We start from the raw sequence: 26,630 nt of genomic DNA, 5'->3' as shown, positions 1-26,630 counted from the left end.
TCTCTCTGTTCGTCAACATAATATAATATCTAATATTAGAGGATGATGTTTCACAATTATAGACGGGTAAATAAAGAAACGACACGTATATTTTTCCAAATATCAACGGATACAAGGCATTTAATACATAAAAAAAAATTACAAAACTAGCTTCCCTTTTATATTACAAAGGTTTCGCAAAGTAAATTCTATCAAGGAGTTTATTACGATTAATCCATGTGTTACAAATAATATATGAAACTTTAGCGTCAAGTAATTTCACGTTAACAACACCATTAACGCTTCTTCGTTACCATCAACTGTTAAGTAATTAATAATATATCTTTAATTTTTAAGTTTATGTTTAAGTAATATTTAAATTTAAGTAATTAATAATATATCTTTCCATTTCACCTGATTTATCTTTATCAAATCATTACATTATAAAATAATTAGAACATTACTATATCATATTTTATTATTACTTATATTACTATTAAGTTTCTCAAAAACCAAAATGATCAACTTTGGAAATTCCTTAATTTTGGAAAGTTAGGCATATAAGCCAGCGGCTTGGGCACTAAAATTAAACTTCTTAAAGGCTCACTTATTGTCACATGATTTATCTTATAGCGGTGCCTACAAACTGTCAACAAATATTTCATCGTTTTTATGAGCTCTGGCAATACCATGTGTTTAAATTATACATTCGAATCTATCGGAATTAGCTTCGCGGAATATGTGTCTCGAAAAATTTATAAATAGGTGAATAAACCGTCGTGATTGTCTAATCTGTTACGAGATTGTCAAGAAGCGAAACATTCCTTTGCAATCTGTGTGAAGTTATAGCTCTCCGAGCTATTCCAAAGTTGGTCATTTTGGCTTTACCATGCCAATATAGAAGGCAACTCAAGTCACCAAGATTCCTAAGCTCAGGATCCAGAAACTTAAAGACCCTAAAGTATGTGTCAATGTTATGAGGAGAAAGTGACGAGGAACCGAACGCAGGAATGCGTGAATAACGAGAGACATAAATAAGTAATGGCAGATCCTCGAGTCACCTATCAATCGGGGTTGCAACGACATCATTCGACCGGCACGAGAACAGGCGTATAAAGAATGAATGGTTTGACGGTGAATGTGCGGAAGCGAATAGCTCAAAGAACGAGGCTTAATAGATCTACCAAAGCCGGGAGAACTGAATATGAAAAAAAAAGAGACTCTCAGAGGAACTGAAGGAAATTATTATATGTTTCCATTTACCTTGTTTTTGTTGTTTCATTTTTCACTAACTAAGCGAAAGAAGATATCGACATTATTCCAAATACACAATGCGGCACGAATTAGCATTGATTTATTATACGAAAAAAAAAAGGAGAAAACCCAAATTAAATATATAAGAATGAGTACACATTTAGTTTTTTCTTCCAATTTTCTGAAATGTGTTTCAAGTTACCAAATTAGGGTTCACAGCGACAAATGGCAGAAATATACTGCAATATCCGTTTGATAAAGGCAATCAGTATGTACAGAATGCACAATTCACGAACAAAAAGCGCAGGTTTTAATGAAAGCACTAAGTTGAAAAGATTCCGGATTAATTTCACACGGCATTACACTTATTCGCATCGGTATTATTATTCCTTATCTCATGACATTTCGCGAGATTAACGTAGATCACGCTCATTCCCGTTTATCGTAGGACGCAATGATACGATGATGTCTGCGGTGGTCGCGACACTCGCACACACCATCGCTCGCGTACACCGGCATTTTACGGGCGTTCACGCCATTCACGTCCAAGGCGTAATACTTGACAGGTTGACTAAAATTTTGCAGATGCACCACTTGACGACGATCCTCGAGCTGTTGCGGGCACGTATACGGAACATGGCCTACCACCAGTGGTATCACACCCAAGTGACCCACACTTTTCTGTGGATTAATGTCACCGTTGCATGTCGGGACACACAAGCATCCAGTCGTCAACATTGTCGCCCGTGCGGCTTCCGCGTGATTCTGACACGCTTGCGAGATGTTACATTCGTGCAAACAGTCGGAACGATTGAGACAGGTATGCTCGTCTTCGCGACGAGACACTTTTCTAATCCTGTATTTTACCTTTGCTGGCTCTACGTTGAAGTTCGAGGGGAAGTTTTTGTCGTGTAAAGAGAAAAACGGTGAAGGTTGATAGCTGGACGAGTTGTAGCAACTTGAATGAATAGGAACGTATGTGTCCATAAATACGTTCACAGTTCGCGGTGGAGGCTGATTCTCGATCATTGTCGCTGCTTCGGTTAACATATCGAGGGGATTTTGCAAACATGCCGTATCGCGGAATCGAACAATTTCGTTTTCTTCTCTGTTCTTCGAATCATCGATGTACAGGTCTGTACTGGGCTTCTCGAATATTCCCGACTTCGTCTCTACTTTCATCGATTCCGTTCGAAATTCCGGCACCTTCAGCCTTCGAGAGAATCGTCGATTCACCGTGCTGGGTGTCGGCAGATTTCGAAACATGTTAACGAAATCCTTCTCGCAAAACTTCTCCTCGTTACTTGACCGGGGTCTGTCTATCGCCTTCGGATATATCTCAGATGTATCGTTCGGCTCGTCACTGTCGTAAATAGTGATAACTTCTCCGTCGTCCAGCTGCGTTGAGGTTTCTTCTTGAGACCTTAGAGAAAATAGTTTCTTCGGTGGCAATTTCAAATTATCACTCTGTGAGATTGAGGCGTTGAAGTGTCTCTTGTCCCGCCATGGATGAAAATCTGCGGACGTTATCCGAGCGATGCTGAAATCGGTGAAATTCTCTCCATTATATCGACCACTTTTCGAAGGATAACTAATGGCTTTACGATTCTTCAGAAACTGGATGATAGATGGCTGCGAATCACTGGAGTGTACGTAAGTCTGATGTTCCGATAATACAAATAACTCAGGCGATCTTGAATTTGACGATTTTTCAGCTGTTTTGGGCGGTTTTACTTCCGGACAATCGCAAATATCCTTCAGCTTCCTTCGCGCTACTAAAAGAGGATCTAAAATCGCAACATTAATGAATAATCAATGATTAATAAATTAATTAATAACCGACTGAATAATGTATAACAGGTTATGTTATATGCAATTATAGTGAAATTATACAGGGTGGACCACGTAAAGTGTTACAATCTAAAAACTCTAAAAATATTTGTCATATCAAAAAGTTGTTCATGAGAAAGTTTCATATATTCTTTCTTTGTAAACCAAAATCCTCCCCCGCTCCCTTTTGAAGGAGGACGGGGGGTAACTTCGTAATTTCAAATGGAACCTCTTACAAAATGTTACATATTTGGGTTCTATGAAAAATAGAACAAGTAAATTTTATCTAGAACATTTCTTTAAAAAATGCTTCTAACAAAAGTTATAAACATTCAAACTTTAAAGTAGAATGCATTCAAGCTAATGATAAAACTCGTATTTTACCTTCTGCTTTAATTAGTACATTTTTCAATTCGTCGCACACTTTTTGGCATAATTTCGAGAGAAAATCACGTTTCTCCGAGTTGCGAAGTGTATTTTTATTATATTCCAAATATGTTATTTCTCTTTTCTCTTCGGCCTTTTCTTTTTCCTCCATCATTTTTTCTGTCTCAGAATTGCAAATAATAACGACCCTGTAAAGAATATTTTATGCTATAAGTATTTTTCTTACTATTAAGTTCTCGGTCATATATTTTCACAAGTAATGGTAAATAATTTTTGAACGTGGTCTACATTATAATAACATAAACATGATATAAATTGTATTGCTACTTACTCAGGAATATCAATTGGTTCAAATAGAATTTCCATCTCTTTATTCTGCATAGAAGTATCTTCCAAATGTTCCTTCCGACTTTTACTGCAATATTTTTAGTTTTCATTTAATAATGTTTTTTTAAATTTTCTAGACTATTATAGTAACTATAAAATGCCGCTATGAGATGTCCCATTAATCGATTTCTTAAGATAAAATTGCTACTATTTTACAGTAAAGGTGCGTTCGAGGAGACGCTATTTAGCGCTACCCCGTCATTTTATCCTTGTTGTGCAAGTAGTAAAGAGTAATAAAGATAGAATAACGCGGTAGCGCTAATTAGCGTCTCTTCGAACTTGAAGCAATTTCATATTAAAACGATCGTTTAGAACACAATAGGTCTGTTCGTTTTCGCTGCACCGCCGACCTAGTGCAATAAGTTGAAGTGAGAAAACATATACTTGTCTCTCTTCAACTTATTGCACTAGTTCAGCGATGTAGCAAAAACGAACAGACCTAATGTCACTCTAGCGATTTTTTTTTCTTATAATTTGTATTAAGGTTCGTAGGTAGCAGTGATGCCAATAATGCCAGCGAGCCACAATGCACACAAGCGTCGCATGTTCGTGAACGTGTACAGTTTCGGCCGTTTTTGGCTGACTCGACGCGAGCCAACGTATCCGCTGTCTCTCCTTTTCCAATAGCTGACTACTATTGTTACTACAGCCGAAGCTACGCACGCTCACGGACACGTGTCATCATTGGCATCACTGCTGGATAGTCGCTGCAACTATCTTTCTTTGATGACGTCAAAAAACACACGTCAAGAATTCTTACGTTATACGTTCAAATAAAAAGATATCATATTGACAAAATGACATTTGTGATCGATTCAATATACTTGTAAAATTGTCCGTGCACTTTTACTCGAATAAGCAATAAATAGTCGTGAAATTAACATTGACAAAATCATAAGAAAAAAAGTTAAAATGAATTCCGTGTCAAATTAATTTTGCGGCTATTTATTGTTCGAGTAAAAGAAGAGTGCACGGATAATTTTACACACCGTGTACACCGAACAATTCAATTAATTTTCTGTTAATTATGCTAATATAGATTCTGTGTTACTAAACAACATTAGACTGCCGCGGTTTACCAATTATCTAAGTTATTAACCAACCTTTGTTTCCTTCCTAATACAGGACTCTTTTCCGGAATATGTAGCGATTCTTCTGAATTATTTTCCACCGACTCTTTATCAAATAATTGATTGGTAGATTTATCCTCCATTGTGTTTCTTAATGCGTGTCTGAAAAATAAAATATATCACACATATAAAAATAAATTTGACTTTATATTCATTAGATGTTCACAAAAGTTTGTCAAATTTTACGGCTTAGTTAAATTTAAAACCGTTCAATCAAAGTATCTATCATTGCTATATATTTTCTGTTACCTTTCAAGTAATTATGATTTTTCCTAAAATGACATTGTTTGAGATAATAAAATCAGGGACAATTCATGGACAATTTGACAAACTTTCAGGAGCTTTTTTATTGTACATGATAGGAAATATAAATTTCAGTGAGATATTTACATTGTTTCTGTTTCTCCATCGAAAAGTTTCAACACATCTCCTGCTAATCTGGCTTTAGAGACCACATTTTCATATTTTCCTGTTGTAACATATTATGACAATTAAAGATATATTTTCTCATTAATTTGTGCTTTAAAATAAAATAAAATAAAATAATCAATCATATACCTTTCTTGATAGTTTTACTCTTTGTGCCATTTCTGAATATACCTGCATATACCTGCAAATATAATTACATATAAAATAATCTCAATTGATATGTAAAACTTAATATATTGTTATTATTTAATAAAATTACTAGATAATGTTACCTACTGGCTTTATATATTTGTTGTGGATTTTTGACAGTATCGGCTTGCTGTGCCAATTTTCATTGCAATTTTTTTCTACTTTATCCTATAATAAATAAATAAACATTCTATAAAAGTTATGCAAAGATACCACTGTTATAACTAATTTACAAACCACAAGATGTATGTTAATTGTATTCTTTCATATGTACTAATCTATTGTAAAAATATGATGTTTAACTGTATTGAATAAAAAATATTTTTCTGATGAACTGTTCAAACTATCTTGTAATTTTCCTGCTTTCCTCATTTTTCTATATCAAATGTTAATGTATATTTGTATCATTTAAAGTGCCATTTAAAAAAAGTACAAGAGGCACAATTCAGTATTGTGAGTGCAAGCAATAAGAAACAAATCTCATGGGTACTTAATATCACGGATCTGTTTTCTGTTGCTACATCAGTTTACATTAATAGTTCTTTTTTCCTTTCTTCTCCATGAAATCTCAAGAAAGACAGAAGAAGATGAAACTAATGTGCAAGCTGCAGTGCAGTAAGTTCTGGGCTGCAATAGGAACTTTAAACTCTAAGCCTTAAGAAATTGACCAATCACAGTCAAATATGAGGAGAGTAATCGACTGTGATTGGTCAATTTCTTAAAGTTAGAGCTTAAATTCTTATTGTAGACCCCGTTTTAATAGAAAACTGATTCCTTGTTCAACTAACTTAACCTACTTTCTACCTAACTTCTTTGCATCAGATACATCCGTGTAACAATGTGGTTCATGGAAGGTACGAATATGTCGTTCGACATTGTAATAATCCGCGCGTAATAATTTCTAACATTCTTCATATACACATTCACGCGTGATTATATTTCCGTGATAATAATGTCAGTGGACATGTTACAGAAAACATCTGTTTATGTTTCTCAGTTATGGCTGGGACAGCTTTAAGACTCGTCTCCATCATCATCATCATATATAGTCACAGCAAACATATTCACAGCACTTTACTTATTTAATCCCAGTCTACAACATATGCTTTAAACTCTAAGCCTTAAGAAATTGACCAATCACAGTTAAATGTGAGAAGAATAATCAACTATGATTGGTTACTTTCTTAAGATTTTAAGGTTAAATTTTCATTGTAGATCCCATTTTAAGCGATGTCTACAACGAGAATTTAAGATGTAAAATTTAAGAAACTGACCAATCATAATTGACTTTTCTTGTGTAATTCGACTGTGATTGGTCAATTTCTTAAGCTTAAAGTAACCATTGTAGACCAAGACTAAGTGAGTGAAGTGCTGTAAACATGTCTGCTAGGACATATGTACTGACATTATTATCATCATGGATAATAAACAAAATTATTATTATATATCATGGATAATTATTAGAAAGCTACCAGTAGTAACTATAAATAGAATTTGTGTTAAAATTGACAGCGCGTATCCTTCAAACTCACCCATGACACGGCAAATGGCGGATCTTACATGCGGATATACTCGCGATGCCGGACAATCAAAGTACTCGGACGGTCCTTGTTAAAACTTACTCGCTTTACACATTCGGAAAAATTCGCCCGAAGCAAATAAAAGACAGCCATTTGAAAATCGAGTAAAATCGTAAAAAACGAGAATAGTTCGAGCATGAATGAAGATAACACAAATCACGACACAAACTTACCGACTTTCTCTTTATTTTCGAGATCCTCGAGTGCATATCGTCGAGATCTTTCCTGCGACGTCTTCGTTTTGGTTTAGGGACTTCGTCCTTATTCAAAAACTTTCCTCTTGTCTTGCCCATTATTTAATCGAAATATCGAATATATAAGTTTTTACAAAACTCACGAGATATTTCGTTAAATTAATCTGCCAGGACCAGTCTAACGCTGATGAACGCGAGTACTCGGAAATGATGATGGCCAGCGTCTACCTTCACGTTGCTTCTCTAGTATGTCCTTTCCAGAAGTATTTACCAAAAGTATTCACCAATCACAAGAAATACGCTCGTATTCCGAGATCTCTTTTACTGATAAAAATAGCATTGTAAAAGCTTAGGAAACACCTGATTGGCCCCGAAGCCAGTAACTTCGGTTAACATAAACGACCGATCGACTCAACGGAATTGTCCAATTAGCTAAAGCCAGCGACATATGATGCTCGTATTTTATTCGTGCTGGATTGCTTGCTGGATAATACTGCGTTTTGAGTGATAATACTGAGTTTTGAGTAGTATATTATTATCCATTTTTGGAAATGCACCAATCAGAATGCAGTATTTCTATCCAGCAAGCAATCCAGTACGAAAACAAGCATCGTGTGCCGCTGGCTTAATTAATTCGTGTCGTTGGATTTAAAGGTATTTTTATCGATAACAGAGAGTTCAAAACACGGGCTAAAGAGTTTGTTCGCATTAGTGTCGGCATACAAAAGGTATTTTAAACCTTAAGCCTTAAGAAATTGACGAATCACAGTTAATTATTCTCTTCACCTTCGACTGTGATTGATCATTTCTTAAGGCTTAAAACTTAAAGCAACTATTGTAGATCGACGAAAGTTCGCGCGATAGCCAATCAACGTGCCGGTTTTTCGGTAAGAACTAGAAGTTTCTTGGCTACCGCGCAAACTTCCATCGCGCGTTACTGCGTAGGCAGTAACCATAATGGCCAGTATGTCTCTCGGGAGATTTCAGAACGACACACACGAATGTACACTGAACCATACTGAGTATTATTGAACGACTAGTATGCTAGTAGTGCACATGGTGTGGACTTCCGAACGCAACTTTAATTGAAGATTGAGTTAATCAGATTTGCGCAAGTGGCTCTTAAATCCGTATCAGACTGCGGATTGGAGATTGAGACTGAAATGAAATTTGACCAATCAGTGCAAAGTTCACTAGATTTCACTAAACTTGAGTTCACTTAACTTTGTGCTGATTGACCAAATACAATTCAATCTCTATCTCCAATTCGTTGTCTTATATGGATTTTAAGTGACATTTTCGATTTGACTCGACCCTACTTGGGCAGCATTCCGGTATTCACTATAATTTTATAAATATTAATAAAAATATTACAACTTATATGTAATTTGAACATCTAAATGACATCAGGCGATCGTTTTCTAAAAAAAAAAAATAACAAAATAACTATTCCAGGGTTAAGAAAGTAAAAATCCTACAAAACCAACTTATAAAACAGAACGAACTTTCACACTTTGTATTCTGGGCATATTCTTAGAATATTAAACGCAATATTCTAAGAATATTGTGGCAGTATGCAGCGCCCCAAGGAGCCGATCCCCGCAGCGCACGGCACTGCCGTCAGGCAGAAAGTACGACCGCTTTAAGTCGCGGCGCCGCCGCCAGACAGCGCACGACCGCTTTAAGTCGCGGCGCCGCCGCCAGACGGCGCACGACCGCGGAGTTTTCTCGCGGCAGAATCTCCTCGCGGGGTATATAAGACGATGCAGCGAGAGACCTGGACGCACAGCGCTCGTGGCGCCAACACATGTTACTCTGTCAAGTAAAAACTGGCTTTTATAGTGTACGTTTTCCAAGCAGCTAAACAAAAAATGTCGCAGATTTTTTCTGCAGCTGAACAGACCTGGTCCAGGCGGGGAGGATTTTTCCAGTTACATATATAAATATGTGAATGTTTATGTATATTTTTCTATATTATCAATATCTTATGTTTTTATATTCTAAGAACATTTTCATAATATGCCGATAATATTATATAAGTGCACATGTCCCTAAGTAGCTAGCAAGATGACGTCAAATGACGTTTTAATGATAATACCTTATTGACGTCAGAAACGTTATTAAGACGTTATTCGAAGTCACATTGTTACTTGGAATAACATTGATAGAACATTCTTATAATATTAAGAAATATCGCATAACATCACATAATATTACATAACATTCTTAGAATATTATGAGAAATATTATTTTAATATTGAATAATATTCATCTAATATTCCAGGAATATCACACGCTTATAGGTTTTTAACGATTATTCATCGTTTCTCCGTAATTCGCGCTGCAAACTTTTATTTAATTTCAGAACTAGAAATCAGCCGTGAATCGGCAGAGAGCCGTGATGCGTCACTCGCATTCGAATTGTCAATCAACGTGCCGACTGAAGTTCAAGGTATTCCTCGATAATTCGTCGATCACGCGTGCGACGAATGGCTGGCTTCGCGTGCGAGCACCAACGATTTCGACGAGTTGCAACGCGGATTCATCGCGATTTTCACGATCCGGCACGTATGTGTTGTGTGTGTGTTTAGAGTTCAGAGTAGACAAACATTGTAGACTGTGCCGTAAAACAGATACGGTTAATAGATGCTCGTGATAAATTTCGCTGCGTGAAGAGAAGTGACGAAGCCAGCCGCCCGGTCGTTGAGCTGATTGAGTCTGGCTCGTGCCGCGTTTCTCACGACCCGCGTCGTGCGATTTGTTGTTGACCCAACTTTCAACAATGAGCCAGATAAGAGAGACGGCGGGAAGAAACGGCCGCTCGCCGCCGATGACGGCGACTTTTCGTTGCCCACCGGTCGTTGCCATCTGGCATCATCGTCGTCATCGTCATCGTTGTCATCACCAGCTGCGTCCTCTTATTCTCGTCTCACATCTACAACTCCATCGGGCGGGTGCTCGTCCAGCGGACTTAAGCTCGCAATCGTGGTATAGTTAACTGGCCGGCCGACCGAGTTTTTTTCACAAGTACGATAGATGTACGTACGGAAATACGGAACAAAGCGGAGTACAGCGGAACGGAGAGGAACGAAACGCGACAGCGAGCGATTTGCGATCGCGAGTGAACGAGCGAGCGAGTACATGTGCTTTTTGTGATCCGTGAGTTCGTCGCTGATTTTCACACGTAAGTGGGAAATCTGGGATGCGCGTATGTCCCGATACGGCGCCACTATGAGCTCGATTAAGTGAGTATTAATCGTGATTTCTTTACTTTTTCAACGTTCGCACGTCGAGAAGCGTCTTGTATGTTGTGTGTGTGTGTGTGTGTGTGTGTGTGTGTGTGTTTTCACTTTCACAGAATTTATATATGTTTAATTGAATTACTTAATAGAATTGACAGATCCATTGAAGTATATTCACTATCCAATACTATTGCAGGTTTTAGGATTTTTATTTGTTACTTAGATGAATGATGACGATTAGTAAATTATAGAAGTTTATTGTAACTATTTGTTTTATTTGAATTTTTTTAGTTCGGTGTGACTGTCCGACCGAATGAAATAAGAACTTGTGTAGGAATGCAATTATGAAATAAGCACGCATTTCGCGACTACCCTTTCTAAATTTGACATATTTAACGTAAATTGTAAATTTATGCAATAGTATGCCCGCAGATCTGCACGTTTCTTCGTACAATACGTTTTAATAGTTTATTTAGTCGATTCAACTCTGAATAAAAGTCGTTCATATTGCCATAGGCCAACTAAATACTTGGTAATTAATATCAAATTTCATGACAGTTACCAAATATTCCATCGAAAGCTTTTATTAAATATATTTAGTAAGTATTACCAGTCTTTTTTTTCGGTGTATTACTCTATCGTTTCATTATAAACTAAACGTTCAAATGCGCGGCGGCGAGTTATATTTTGGAATCAAGCGCTGCGCGCTGTCAAAATGATGTCTAGGTCGGCGCTTACGTGCGTTGAATATGCGAAGGAAGGCGTAAATCCCGATGTGTCATATTGTTTTAGAATTGTCTCCCAATTGAACAGCTCAAAATAGATATTAGTCACATATAGATATGCCGGAAATTTCTCCCTATAGGGTGTTATCACACAGCGGATTCGGCGGCCTGCATTAATGTGCATCGAGTGCGGATGTTTCCGGATGCCCCACACCCATTCGGATGATTTGCTCTTTGTGTGCGTTGATATCCCTTAGTGTATTGATATCGATGTCGATCGAAGCGCTCAACACTATCGTGCAATTTTTGTATATAATGATTTCTTGATATTTTTATCCGGATGGTTATTTTTCAAAGAAATATTTTCGACGTGGATTTAGCATCCGTGCTTTGTCTCGCCTTTTCATTAAACCCCTCACGTATGCTTTTCTCGATGCGCGTGCATCATTGCTACGATACGTCAGTGGTGATCAAGGCTCGGTAATCGAGTCTTATAAGGTGAGCAATCAACATTAGAATCACGATCGGTACCGATGAGATTCCGCTCTTTCGAGGTTTCATGTTTTGCTCTACTAGTTGCATGATATTCTCTTTCGCACATTACAACCACTTTTTCGCGAGTTTTGTCCTAAGCTTCGTGCGTATCATTCGAATTTAATCGGTCACTTCTTTGCTTGTTGTTTGTCAAAATACGAGATATTTTTATCTAACTAAATTACTAATTTTTAGACGAAATTTATATTTTTTAAATTTAAGTTATTTTAAAATATAATTAGAATATAATTAAAATGTAAATAGAATTATGAATTTTTAATTTTAATTTATTTGATTATATCTATATTGCTTGAAACAAAAAAAGAAAGGTTAAGATTTAACGAAATGGCGATAGATTAAAACAAAAAGTTTGATAATAGAAATCGAAATTTTTAGTTTTTTGATTACTGTGTTTTAGATAAACTGAAAAGTTGTAATTGTGTTTATTGTTATGTTGACAAAGAATGTACGAAATAACTTGTAACATTTAAATTAGGAAATATAAACAGATCAATAAAAAAATAAATAAATGTTATTTAAATATGTATGTAATGTAAATATGTATAATATAATTAAATATGTATACGTAAACTTATACTCACGTAAGTCGAACAGTTTAAACAAAAGAAATTTCAAAGCTCGCTAAACAAAACGTCATGTAGATAAGAATCTATCTCCCCTCTTGAAAATATAAGCGATCAAATCTTCATATGTGCAATTATCTTGATTCGTTAATTTAGGTTACGTGCATAGTCGCGCATGATTACTCACTGTAATAAAATCAGTGATCTTTGTCGATATACAGGGTGTTCCTTTAGTCGAGATCAATCGTTCAGGAGGTGATGAGGGCCCCAAAAACAAGGAAAAAAAGTTGATATGAACATACGTTCGGAAATGCGATGTTTTCAATCATTTTGAATTATCATTATTTTTAATTTTGATAAAAAATTCGAAATAAAGCAATTTCAAGCCACAACATAAAAATGCGATAATTCGAAACAAGGCGATAATTCGAAAACAACACATTTCCGGATGTATGTTCATAACAATTACATGTATTTTCTGTGTTTTTGAGTCCCCCATCACGTCCCGAGCGATCGACCTCAACTTATGGGACGCCCTGTATAATTAACTTATCGATCGCCGGCCTCCGCTGATTGACTTGCACTCGTTTCCTCGATAACGACTAATCTTATCGTATCCTGAGAAAAGAAAAATAACAAAGAAAAAGTATAGTACAGGCCGAATGCGAAAGTATAGCGCGTGAAAAAGTGGTCTTTTCATTGGTGCGGCTCGTAACTTATCTTTACGCATTTGTACGTTTCCTCCGAGTGTAACGAAGCGTTTTTCACTTTTCCTCATGCGCGCGTTTGCTCGTAAACACGTTTCGCGGTAATATTTTCGCAGCTGTACCTAGACGTTTTTGCGAGGTGCATACGTTGCAATGCGAATAGTTTATCGGCAGCAGCGGGAAGTTTTTACTCTTTGTGATCGGCACAGCTCGACCTTGAACGATCGAGTTTTTAACAAATCTAACTGTTATGCCTTCATTTGAAATTATTTTCGTCTCCTTTGGTCTGTTCTTTTTAGCTACACGGCTGAACTGGTGCATTAAATTAGAGCGAGACAAAATATACTTATCTCACTCTAAGTTATTCCATCAGTTCAGCAGTACAACCAAAAAGAACAGACCATTTGTTTCAATTGGTCAGTCCATTTTAAGCCCTATCAGTTTACTGTAAAGGTCGACCCGATTGCCGATTACGAGTGCCAACTTTTAATGGACCAATTATAAGTTATTAATAATTACTAGTTACATAACTATGATAGGCCTTTCAAGAGTCGACAGTCGTAACCGCCAGTTAGATCGGCCTCCACAGTCAGTAGTCTGATATGGGCTTTACAGAAGAAGACTGAAATAATGACTGCGTTCTAAGAACTGTTCTAAGAACTGTTCTAAGAACACAGCGACTAATGAGCAGTCAATGATTATTGGTCTTTTTTGTTAGATCCTTAAATTTAAAGCGAATATGTTGACGAATTACTTAATCGTTATGCAATTTTATGGTCTGCGTAATTTACTTTATAAATTTTTATAAAATCTCTCATGAAATTCATTCTGCGGCCATTTCTTACAAAGGCACGTGACTTTGAATTTTATGCATTTTTAGCACCGATTTCAAATGATTCTTTAATTGTTGAGGAATGTAATTATCAAATGTATACTGCGATAACGCGAGATTATCTAAATGAGATATAGGTCAGATCTTGTTAACACGTAAACTATGTCTTATCCGCTTGTTTTAAAAATATTTATGTATATTCTACTTTATACGTAATACATTCCATATACTGAAAAAACAAGTCTTACTGGAACAGCAAGTTGTTTGTTAATATAGTAACAGCAAAAATATTTGTTACACACGTAAAAAATAATTTTGCTATTATGTTAGCAATCCAAGTAACAACAAAATGACGTCAAATGATGTTTTAATGACGTCTCATTAACGTTAGAAACATCATAAAGACGTTATTAAGATGTTATTTGACGTTACCTTGCTACTTGGGAAGATATCGTTGTGATAGCAGTAAAATTCAACTGGCACTGTCAAATTATTTTACTGTTCATATATCTAGCAAATAGCAATTAATATTCTGAACAAATTTTTCTGCTGTTCGAAAAAATTTCTTTTGCTGTCACTATATTAACAAATAATTTGCTGTTCTAGCAAAATTGTTTTCTCCATGTATAAACATTGATTTTATCCGCTTGTTAAATAATGCTGTCAAGAAATACGACAACGAAACGTGTGGGTAAATTTGGCCGCGCCGAGTTACATTCGTCCGCTTAGTTCAATTTTTTCTCCGTTTTTACAAACGATACAACAATAATTCAGCTTCCGTAGTGGACGAGAAAGTCGATGTGACCCGTGGCGGCTGGAATTGTCTGGTTGAAACCAGTTACACGATATGATATTTTTCCAGATCCTTTCGATATACTGGGTAATACTGAAAATACATTCTGGGAAAAATTAGCCATAGGAGCTCAAAAATCTAGTTGTGGTAGCTAAGATGTGTCTTTGTAATAGGGACAGCTAATGTTGTTGCTGCCACGGTTAAATTTATTAATTGTTTAAATTTAGACGAAACTACAGCGAAAAATATGAGGTTGCACAACAGAATTTAAATCATATTCATACTTCTGACCAGAAATTTATCGCTTTTTTTTAGAGATTCTCTCCTAAAGGCGTTAATGTATTCTGATTCTGTCCGAAATTTAGTTATTTACCTGATTTAATGTTATATAGGTAATAGGACTTTTTTGTTCGACTCAATGAGTTCTATACCCCCATGAAGCGGAGCTCTGAGATCACCCTGTATATAGTATATAATCAAAGAACTCAGCTAACCAACTTTAGCTACTCATGCTAATGATTTCAGCCAATAAAGTCGCAGCAAATGCATTTTAACTCTAATAGCCAACTTTTAGCAGTAACAGCCAAGTTCAGACTAGTTAATGAGGTTTAACCGATGTAACCGAGTCATTTTTTTGCGTATATCTTCAGCGCTTGTAACGTTTATTGCACTTCTACTAGATAAATCAAAAGCAAAATTATCTTTATTTCATCTAAGATGTATTTTTCGGATTTTCATCCCATCTTCCCATCATCCCATCATCTGGATAAATCTGAAATCATCTCAGGCAAACACTATATATGTAAATCAAATATTTCTATACCCGGATATCCGAATTCTTGCAGTAATCAACCTACAGTTATCAAATACTGAGAAAGAAATATTTGATATTTGTAACTATAATCGTATAAATAAAAGACATATAGTTAAGAATTTTTCTAGTGTGTATGGTATCAATGACCTTACTATTTTTGCATTTTCTAATATCAGTGATTAATAATATAACTTTATATGTGCATTGCTACTAATTTTTAGGTTAAAACAAGAACAACTTTTTGTTAGAATAAGAAGATGTTCTCTCAGGGTATACAGGATACATAGAATGAAAAAAGTATTTCCAATACCATCATGTGTTTGTCTTTGCATAAATATATTATCTCTGTCAACCTATGTGTAAAAATATTATGATCGACGAGAACTAAGTATTCTGTCAGATATTTCATATCTGATTTTCGCACACACGCATATTCGGATGTAAAAATGAAATATTCTCTATAAATATTTTGATATGAAAAATAAATATTTTTTTCTGTAAAGTGCCTGTTTTTTGTCCACTTTACCGTGATACGTTTATGCATGAAACGACTTGAAAAATAAACAAGAAAAAATAAAAATAAAAATAACTGAATATTCGAGTATAGTTCCTGAATAGTTGGATATTCGAATACCCACACTGGAAGAAGAAAATGGTTAACATCATTAAAATTATAACTGTTTTCGGCGCTTCGAATTATATCCTCTTATTGTTCTACTAGAAAATAGTACAAACAATATATATATAAAGTTATTATATTACTAACTCTCTAGTAATACTTACTATATTGTAGTATTTACTACTATTGTAGTAATTACTACTATTGTAGTATTATACACAAAAATGACTTTTCTAACAATGATTCTTTCATTACGCAGTTATAAATACAAACTAACTTCATTACATCCTCGTCGGCAAGAAGTTTAAACAACTTACGATATAAAAAAAATCAAAGTGGTAGTCCATGTTAGGACTCTCTCTTCTACCCCGATGGTAATCTGAGATACCTGAATGCCTGACAACAACATAAATATCCTTTCCTTATCTCTTTGCTTGTCCATCGAAAATCCTCGCCGTATTCGTTGAAACACACCAAAACGTCCGGCAGTATCCCAGAGACAACGGCACCTCGTCGATGCGGAGAGGCGATGCCCCTCAACAAATTTTCGGAAGAATTCCCCACTTCTCTTTCTCCATCCCGCTCCATCGCAGGTTTCATGTGCCCCCCTCTACACACTCGCTCAAACACCGTAGGGCTCCGCAGTGGCGTACGTTTACATTCGAAGACAGTTCCGAGTCGCGGCAAGACTAATGCAGACAGGTGCCGCGTCGATGTCCAGCAGGTACGCGGGTTATTAATTAGTTTATCGCTTATCGGTGATCGTACAAGAGGTATGCGCGGCGTAATCTCAGCGCAGAAAAGAAGAAGCGAAGCGGAGACGGGGGTTTGAAAACGTGAGAAGATTTAATCACATCGCACATAAACACATATACTTCTCGCTTGTTATGACGGACATGTGTGCTCCATTTTAACGTAATAAAATATGCAGATTCCGGCGAGGATACGCGGAAGCGTTTTCGCTCGTTGTCGCGATAAAACGCGGTCGTAAGTGCCGTCCTTGTAAGTCCGACGATTTGCGTCGACGACGACGCTGACGAGAGCGTATCTCCCGAAGCGCTGCAGTGGTAAACAAAACAGGCGATACACGCTGGAAGACGAAAAGAAAACACAAAAGAAAACACACACGGACGCACGTAATTGGCTGCCGATAATTACCATCGTTGTCTGCTCATCGAGTACCGAAGTACGTATCTTACATTTTAGTATGTCGTTACATTTGCGCGATTAGGCGACGTATATATCGTGTCGACGCGACGCGACATGTCACGATAGAGTTCAGTGTCGCTCGAATTCAACGTTCCTCCGCGTTGCATCTGAAACGATCACGCCGAGGCACGTGCCTGATAGAAATCTGTGCGGTTTTACCAGACACCCAATCAGTTACCGTCTAGTATCACTGCATTCTCATTAATTGCATCAAAACTGCGCGGCGAATGGGCAGAAACTTGATACAGTTTTGTTTAGCGCCCGAAGCAGTTTTCTTGGTAAAAATATGCACAGTTTGCGCGGGGCAATTGCCCAGTTACTGTCTAGTATTACTGCATTTCACAGATGTGTCGAAATTGCGCGAAAACTGGAAGAGAACTAAACATAGTTTTATTAAGTTTTACACAGCACGCACGTGCATGATAAAGATTATACTATGTTAAATTACATGAGATTTATCGTTCGAAGGGGATCTTAGCCCATATTTGAATCTCCTCCTCCTCTACAAATACTAAAATTTGTTCCCCAACGTATGATCGCTCGAACGGTGTCGTGCCGACGTTTTCCTCGTGAATTAAGAGACAAGAGGAAAAAAGCGCGAAAATAATATTCCGTTTCGCCGCTTTGTTTATTTCTTACTTCCCGCGTGCGCGTAAACCACCTCGAGGGATTAACTTGGAGCCCGTTCGGATCGCAGGAACTTTCCCGAGTCGAGTCACCTTGCGCGGATAATGATCACGATATTAAGCTACGCTCTATTAATTTATTAACGTTGTCCGTTTCCTCGCGAGAAGTACGCTTTCCGCGCGGGAACAATGTCTGCCTCGTAAATCGCGAGAATGGATAAACTTCGTAATGATTCGAAACTTGGTTTACGCCGCGGGTCTCGAACGAGATCCTTGAGAACCGTGCTGTGAACGGAAAGAACGGGTGTGCGATCGCTATTGGCGTTTTTTTTTTTTTTTTTGGTTATTCGACGTGGAGAAAACAATAATCTTGTGACATATCGGGATAACCTGTGTGATTGTTTTGTGCTGACGGCAAATGGGAAAATACCTCGTTCGCCGTGGCATCCAAATTTTCTCCTCAACACCATTCGGCCCTTTCTCCTGTTGTTGCTGTCGAAAAATCAATAATAGCACCGCGCGTACCGTAGAAGTTAACCGCGCACTTGCGAGAGGTCAGCACAAGGCTTTTAGCGCGAAACTTCTTGATGATGTGCCGAATAGGCGCTGTTCCTAATATTCGGCATATAAATTAATTCGTGCTGTATTTTTTTTCATTTATTTTTCAATAAGATGAATACATTAATCAATCATTAAAATATTTCCCGCTAACATCGATGACCATACGCCATCTATCGGGCAACTTTCGGATTGCATCGCGATGGAAACTTCGTGGCTTCGAAGCGATGAAGTTGTCGACGAAGTTTCCCCGAGCTTTGGACGGACCGCAGTTCGGAGGACTACACGATTTTTCCTACACGGTGGTGGAACCCACCCTTCCGGCATGCCGATACTCTACTTCCCGGAAATCAAAATGTCGGGCATCCGATCCCGGCAGTCGACCTCGCGCGATTACAACTAAAATTAGAACACGAATTTTCTACCCAAGGTTGCTCCATCGTGTTTTACGATAGATGTACAAAAGGTGCCGTCACATTTCACGTTATAACTCATGAGCCGCGGACACGCTGGCGCCTTGAAATTTTTGACGGTGATAACTAAAATGCGTCACTACGTGTAACGTATGTGTTGATTCAGAGATGGCGGGCAGCTTGGAGATAGAACTGGAACACCTTTTCACTGGGACATACTGCGTATGAGTTCCGCCGTGGAACCAATGCGACAGCTCGAAATATCATTTACGTGTTTGGCGAGGATGAGGCTGAATGAACGCACAGTACGTCGATGGTTTGAGGAATCCCCTTCTGGTGATTTTGGTCTTGAAAATGAGCCACGTGGGCGACCCGAGGCCAAAATGGATAATGATGAGCTGGAAACTGCAGTGGAAGCGAGTGCATCTTAAACTAAGCGTGAATCAGTAGCAAGGTTCTTGACGTTACTGTTTCAACCATATTGAGCCATTTGAAACGATCGTAAGAAAGCCGGATAAATGGTTTCCGTATGAATTAAACGAGCGTCGGAAGAGAAATCGTCTTGAAGCTTGCCGTTCTTTTTCACGACATGAAGGCCATTTCTACATCATTTTATTACATGTGATGAGAAATGGATTCTTTTCGACAATCCCGAGCGTTCAATGGCTGGATAAAGATGAAATGTCGAAACACAGTCCGAAACCGAATGTTCACTCAAAAAAGCTAACGATGTCTGTTTGGTAGTCTACCCTCTATAGCTTTATGAAACCTGGTCAATCGATTACGGCGGATGTCTACTGCAACCAATTGGACGAAATGGTGGAGGAGCTCGCGATTAAGTAGCCGAGATTGGTCGACAGAGACAGGCCAATCCTTTTGCGAAACAACGTTCGACTACGTGTCGACCACAAACAACGCTGCTCAAACTACAGAAGCTGGAATTAGAAACTCTTCGTCACCCACCATATTCAACTAGACCTTCCACCAACTGACTACTTCCAGGCATTAGAGCACTTCTTACAAGGAAAATGTCATTCAATTTTCAACAAGCTTTGGAAAACGCCTTTCGCGATTTTATCGCTTTCCACTCGCTTTCCAGGATTCTCTGCTGCTGGCACAAACAAGCTGCCAGTAAGATGACAAGATTATGTCGATAGTTTAAGCGCACACTTAATTATACTGCTGATTAATTATACTGCTGCCTGGTTGTGATATAATGGACCGAACTTTTGATTTGAAATCGGACATTTCGTATTTAATGACTTAATAAAAACTATGCGATTTTCCTGCTGTTGACTTGAAAGTCCTGTCGCGTCGCATTCCCGACAGTGTTGTACTCTCCTTTCTTGAGGAGGGAGGGGGCCGATTCCATTTCTTTATGCAATGCCCGGCTCCGATGCGCACGACTACTGCAACGTCATCATTTTTCATTTCGCAATGCGGGAAACTTGAAGTAATATAAAGCTTCAGGGTGAATTTTCAATCGGGTCGTATTGTTCACGCGCGGACCGATCCGTGGCAAGAGATATATAAATTTCGAATTTATGATTTCAGCTTACGGGACATAAAGGACGACAATATGAAGCTGTGTTGTTCAAGAAGAGACGAGGCCGACGCGCCGTCCGGACTTGGAAACGGTAAAAATATCATTATTAATCGACATAATCGCATAAACGTTTGAAAATGTTGCATGTATCGATTGTCGAACGCACCAAGAGATGAATAATTTCGAATGCAGCGAGAATAATTTTAACGTTCAACTCGATTCTCTGCGTAAATTTCTCTCACACTGTATCGTATATATATATTGTTCATTATTTATTCTATATCTATATTTATTTAATATTATTTATTCTGCTAACTTATTTTATATACCATCATTTATTTTATTTCTTTATTATTTGCTTCATATTATTTATTTTATTCCACTTATTACTTTATTTTCAATAAATTTTAATATTATAAAATTTAAATGTTACTATGAGTCATAATTATTACGCACACGTTTTTAATCGAGGAAGTAGTCTTCTTACGTTTCACTTATACCCCTTATTTATACTTCTTTACCTTTCATATCTATCTATCTATCTTTTCAGGAACTATAAAACCTCCAGTGGGGAACGCTATAGACAAATTTGGGCTTTATCAAATGACGATGTTCGCGTTGATTAGTCTGCCTTTAATGTTCACAGCAGGGTTTACGCTTTCCTATATATTTACTGCAGGCGAAGTCAAATACAGGTATATTAAAAAAATATTGAGACCTGTGAATCGATGTCTGAGACAGACGCGCTACGTGTTCCATAACAATTCATAGTATAGCGAATGGGCATTTAAAGAGATAATCCACGAAAAAAATGGATAAGTCGTTTTAGCAAATTTATTGTTTACCGGACAAACTTTTATGATTGAACGGATCCGATCATGCAGTAGAGAAATCAGTAAAGTGTCTACAAATAAAATATTTACATATAAATGTTATAGATAAAACTGGAAGATAAAATTACGAGTACAATGTTTGCAAGTGAATGGCCAATCTTATCTTTTCGTCCAAATACACAGATGTTTGGTGCCGGAATGTGAGCACTCGGGAAACGCGACGTTCGATCCACCTTGGGTGAACGCTTCCGCACCGAGAGCCAAGGGAGGAGACATCTCGCGTTGCGTACGTTACGCGGTGCAGGATCGTCCGAACGTGTGCACGATTAATTCGTTCACGAACGTGACCCACGACTGTGATTCCTGGCTTTACGATCCGACCGAGCGCACGATACTCAACGAGGTAAAACAGTACTAGCTTAACCCTCAGAAGCACGGTGGGAAGTATACCTCCCACCTTTTTTTCTTTCAGATTTTTGTCGATATAGCATTTTCATTGCTATATTTGGACTGTTTTTTTTCCTCCCGGTATCTTAGGGATAGGCGAATGTAAAAAATCGTCAAAATGCACATTTTGTTAACTGTAAAAGTGTTATAAATAATCAAATTAAGAAAAGTGCTTGTTTCCTCAGAGAAAATACCTTTTCCAGCAACTTTTCCAAAATTTAGATGTTAAAACTTGTATATAGGGTTTTTTGACGTCGCTGATTACGAATCTAATGTCAGAATTAGTAGATTTTCAAAATCCAAACTGGCGTTCTAACGTACCAAAATACCAAATTTGAAGTGATTTGGTCGATTCGCTGCAATTTCGGTCCTACATATTGGTTCTGCCATCTCAGGTTAAAAATGTTTTTCAATGTTGACCTCAGATTTGTGATCAGCGACTTCGAAAATCCTCGGGTACCGAATTTGATGAAAAATAAGCGGGAGGAGAAATGTGTGTTTCAAAGGGTTAATTAAGTTGATCTTTTTTCCCCCGAGACCCGTGGAAGCCCCCGGCCACGTTTCATCATTTTCCTTTGCTTATCGCGACACAGTGGGATTTTACTTGCGATGCTAATCGATGGAGACTCACGCTGGTCGGCACAATAAACAACGTTGGTCAATTCGTCGGCCTGATGTTCGCCGGATACATATCCGACAGGTGAGATATATATATATATATATGTGCGACGCGACGGTCCTCTTGGCTTTAATTAATCAATCACGGAGAAAAATCTCTCCCGGATGCGTTCGCGTGAACGCGTTTCAATCTCGCATACTTCCGCGTGCCGTCCGACAAAAAAGAAATATATAAACCTGAATTTTATAAAAAGAATTGGAGCTTTTTTTCTCGCGATTATCCGACTATTTCCGTTACTATCTTCATCAAATTTTGAAGATCTTTTAAAATTCGTTTCCGCTTATTCCATGTACGTATATTTTACGTTGTACCATGTACATATATTAACGATTGCATTTATTATTGTTATCTAAAAAAAATCTATTATGTTACCGTTACTGACGAAAAAAAAATATAACATACAACGGTGATGACGTTACAAATAATGGATTTTCATCTCATTTTCATCCAGATGAGTCTGAAATCATCTAGGGCAAATACTGGTGATGGTAGTGGTGACGATGGTGGCGGAAACGATGGTGGTCGCACATCCGTTTGTTCTTCTCACCTACTTTCAGGTACGGCAGACGAACCATTTTGACGCTGGCAACGTCTCTGAGCGGGGTCAGTGGCTTGATACATTCCTTCTCCGCGAATTATTGGATGTTTCTCGGGTTCGAGTTCCTGGACGCCACCGCTGCGTCTGGAATTTACAGCGCAGGATTTATTCTAGGTATGCTAATAACGAAACACGATAATTTGGGGGAAAGAATACACGACAATCTGTAAAGCGTTATGTCGTGCCGGTTATCCGTTCCTTTGCGCGTGTATATGCTGAAAAAAAGTTCTCACAAGTTACTTCAACTACTCCTTCACTATTTTTCAACTATTTCTCAACTATTCCTCAACTATTTCTCGTGTTATTCTAACATCGCACTTTAAGTTGGAATAACATATATAAATGTAAAACAAGATGTATTTGTGGCGAATAATTAATATATTCAGTATGTTAATGAATAACATACGACTATGTTGTTTTAACGCAAATGACTTGGGTCTTCGTAAGACGTTGAACACTCGCGTTTGTGCTCAGGAATGGAGATGGCGGGTGTGAAGAATCGAGTTTTCGGCAGCACCATTATCTGCTGTATGTTCGCCGTGGGCGAGATCCTGTTGGGACTAATTGCGAGCCAGCTGAGATCCTGGCGAGCTTTGCTCAGGGTCGTGTACGGGCCAGCGTTGCTCGCCGTTTTCTTGCCCCTATTTATCCCGGAATCAGTAAGGTAATATTTTTCTTGATAGCGCGCACTGCTCACATATCAGTACGGTATCATTCTTGCCCGATCAGCGAGATTTAATGATCGACGAACATTATCCGCGATCAATTGAATTGTGTGTGACGTGCACACGGTCGACGCCTCGTAATCCGCTCACAATTAGTCGCGGATCAGATTGAAAGATTGAGAGCGGAGGAATGCGTGATTTGCAACTTTTCGCGCTGCGGCTCTTTCGTTACGTAGCGAAATACGGGTTTAACGGTGATTTTTGCACGCGAACTGTACGTACCGCTGTACCCTATAAGTACGTAATATTATTTAATATTAATATTATTAATATTATTTAACATTCTTTAATATTAAGTAATGTGTTCCCTTTTCATCAGCGTAATGACGCTTTTCATGACGCGATCATTTTTAAGGTGGCTATTGTCGAAGGGCAAGAACGACAAGGTGGAGGAAATTTATCATAAAATGGCACGAATGAACGGTCTGCAAGTGACGGACGAAGCCATCAACGTATTTAAGGAGTTGAATGTTGTTAAGCCTGAAACGGTATACCATATACATATACATATACGTATATATATATTATCCTCGCTTATACACGCGCATTAATCCATAACGTTGGAATTTGGTCTTACTTGTAAGTTCACGTTTGCCCGTTCCGCTGCTAAATGCGCGCGATCTCTTTCAGAAAAGCAAGCTGGTGATGTCGGAGGAGAAGAAGCCGATCGTGCAGGTTCTACACAGCTCGATTATACTCATCCGCTTGCTGGCCTGCTCGTTCTGCTGGCTCACGAATACGTTCGTTTATTACGGATTGTCGTTGAATTCCGTGGCATTTGCCGGGGATAAGTACACTAATTTCATGCTCGTCGCCGTGGTCGAGATACCGGCGTACTTCCTCACCTGGCTGCTAACCGATCACGTCGGCCGTAAACCAACGCTCTCCTGCTCGTTCCTGCTGAGCGGGGCGTTCTGCCTCGCGATCCAGTTCGTACCGACAGGTAAAAAGAAAATAAAAAGAAAAAAGAAAGAAACGGAAAGGAATGGATAAAGGGGAGAAAGGAATTTCTCAGACGAGCGAAAAAGCGATTAAAGTCGTGATCCGGCAATATGGAGAAACGGGGCATTTGGAACGAATTAATCATCTGTAATCACACTGATTTCATTTATCTTGACACGCGATAAAACAGTACCGATCATTGTAATGTTCGATGATGATCGAAACGCGAGACGCTTAACGTAGACGAATCGATATACTTTGAGCGGCAGAATAATCTTGGATCAAACCAGGAACCCGGACCAAAACCGAAAACCGTACGAAAACCGGTATTTTTGTCGAATTGCGTTGTATGCGCACACACGTGTACGCTATTTGTTCGTAGAGTAACTACATCGGTTGTAATTGACGTTGCGGCGCGAACGGCGGTATTGATTAATCGTCCGCGCTGTTTTCAGATGCCTCGAGTTACGGGCCTTTACTTTTATACATGGCCGGGAAATTGTGCATCACCATGGCATTCGCCACTGTCTACATTTACACGACGGAACTCTTCCCTACAACGATGAGGCATTCGCTGCTGGGAATTTGCAGTATGACTGGACGCGTCGGGTCAATCTTATCGCCGCAGACGCCTCTTCTGGTGAGTCAATAGACGGCGCAGCCGCGTCGCAACGCGGTAAACGCGTTGTGGATCGCACGAACGTGTTTTGCCAATTGCATCTCGATAACGTAGTCATAAACAAAATTTACGCCAATCGGTTAATCGTGCGACACAGAGAGAGAGAGAGAGAGAGAGAGTCAGTGGAATAGAAACGAGAACGGTCTTTGCCAACCTTTGGCGGCAGAGTTTTCGACTTGATATGTTTTTCAACGAGAAATAATACTTCTTGAAAGGGTTAAACATGTTTTTAAGAAATGCTTTGTTTCCAAGATAATTCACTGTATTAATTAAAATAAAATATTATGTGTAATTCGTACTCTCGCGTTATAGGGTTCGTAACAAGTGTTTAAGGATTGCGTATTTTACAGATTTTTTAAGCATCACTGTGTGAGAAACGGCTGTTATCTCAGATATCGCTTTAATTGTACGTTGTCTTGTTTGCGTCCAGGCACAAATAATGCCGGCGCTGCCGCTCATCCTCTTCGGTGCTATGGGTATAGTCGCAGGCGTCCTGTCTCTGATTTTTCCGGAAACTCTGGGAACGAAACTTCCGGACACCGTGTGGGAGGCAGAAAACATCGGCAAGGTGCAACTTAAACGGGATCCACAGGNGGGGGGGGGGGGACCATAGGACACTGAAACGCTAAGACAAAGGGTTAAGTCTTTTCCACGACGGAAGTGGGGCGATAGCTTTTGAAAATTTACCGATGAAGCGCGCCCATTTTTCAAGTAATATTACCGTTTATATACTAGTCAGTTTGTTCGTTCGCTCGACGCTCGTTCCAATAGTAACTGAACAATGAAACTAGCTAATTTTCAAGTAACTATTAATTATTAACTATTAATCAGTCTTTAACACCAGTTTCGAGATATTTATTATCAGTTTCTAACCAATCATTTCTCATATTTCTAATTTTAATTATTTTCTTATTACTAATAGAATGTTAAACGACCTGAAACGATCGTTTTTCGATTCTTCATTGAGGCAGAAATGTATGCGTGCATGTGTTTGTATGTGTGTGTGTGGGTGGGTGGGTGGATGGGTGGTTGAGTAAATGTAATTTCACTATATTTTACATAGTCATCTTTGGAGCCTCGAACAAATGTTTGCAGTTAGGAGCATGCAAAATATAATGAAGTAAATTCGGATTTACAGCCATAATAACTATAACAATCATTCGTTC

At 38.2% G+C, this 26,630-nt stretch overlaps 2 protein-coding genes across 2 annotated transcripts; one reads left to right on the top strand and one right to left on the bottom strand.

The window, feature by feature from the left end:
* Positions 1 to 166: 166 nt before the first annotated feature.
* On the bottom strand, positions 167 to 7,458 carry LOC106751638. Its single transcript, XM_014632602.1, has 9 exons — positions 7,339 to 7,458; positions 6,394 to 6,486; positions 5,673 to 5,753; positions 5,526 to 5,577; positions 5,358 to 5,436; positions 4,941 to 5,069; positions 3,782 to 3,865; positions 3,448 to 3,638; positions 167 to 3,020 (listed from the first exon to the last, which is right to left on the bottom strand). The coding sequence occupies exons 1-9, from the start codon at positions 7,456 to 7,458 to the stop codon at positions 1,663 to 1,665; spliced, it is 2,187 nt and encodes a 728-aa protein (XP_014488088.1). The 3' UTR covers positions 167 to 1,662.
* Positions 7,459 to 9,501: 2,043 nt separating this feature from the next.
* On the top strand, positions 9,502 to 26,077 carry LOC106751637 (solute carrier family 22 member 8-like). Its single transcript, XM_014632601.1, has 11 exons — positions 9,502 to 10,604; positions 20,570 to 20,652; positions 21,112 to 21,256; positions 21,578 to 21,797; positions 22,435 to 22,541; positions 23,078 to 23,232; positions 23,593 to 23,782; positions 24,199 to 24,331; positions 24,474 to 24,786; positions 25,241 to 25,425; positions 25,895 to 26,077. The coding sequence occupies exons 1-11, from the start codon at positions 10,570 to 10,572 to the stop codon at positions 26,075 to 26,077; spliced, it is 1,749 nt and encodes a 582-aa protein (XP_014488087.1). The 5' UTR covers positions 9,502 to 10,569.
* The last annotated feature ends 553 nt before the right edge of the window (positions 26,078 to 26,630 follow it).

Source organism: Dinoponera quadriceps, unplaced genomic scaffold (genome assembly GCF_001313825.1).
Source record: "Dinoponera quadriceps isolate SergipeBrazil2010 unplaced genomic scaffold, ASM131382v1 scaffold115, whole genome shotgun sequence".
Classification (NCBI taxonomy): Eukaryota; Metazoa; Arthropoda; class Insecta; order Hymenoptera; family Formicidae; genus Dinoponera; species Dinoponera quadriceps.
This window is presented reverse-complemented; position numbering and strand designations above follow the sequence as displayed.

Coding starts and splice junctions, on each gene's coding strand:
- LOC106751638 (XM_014632602.1), bottom strand. CDS start 7,458: ATGGGCAAGACAAGAGGAAAGTTTTTGAATAAGGACGAAGTCCCTAAA. Junction 6,487..7,338: donor CGAAAATAAAGAGAAAGTCG/GTAAGTTTGTGT, acceptor GAAGAATGTTAG/AAATTATTACGCGCGGATTA. Junction 5,070..5,357: donor GATGGAGAAACAGAAACAAT/GTAAATATCTCA, acceptor TTTATTTTTCAG/ACACGCATTAAGAAACACAA.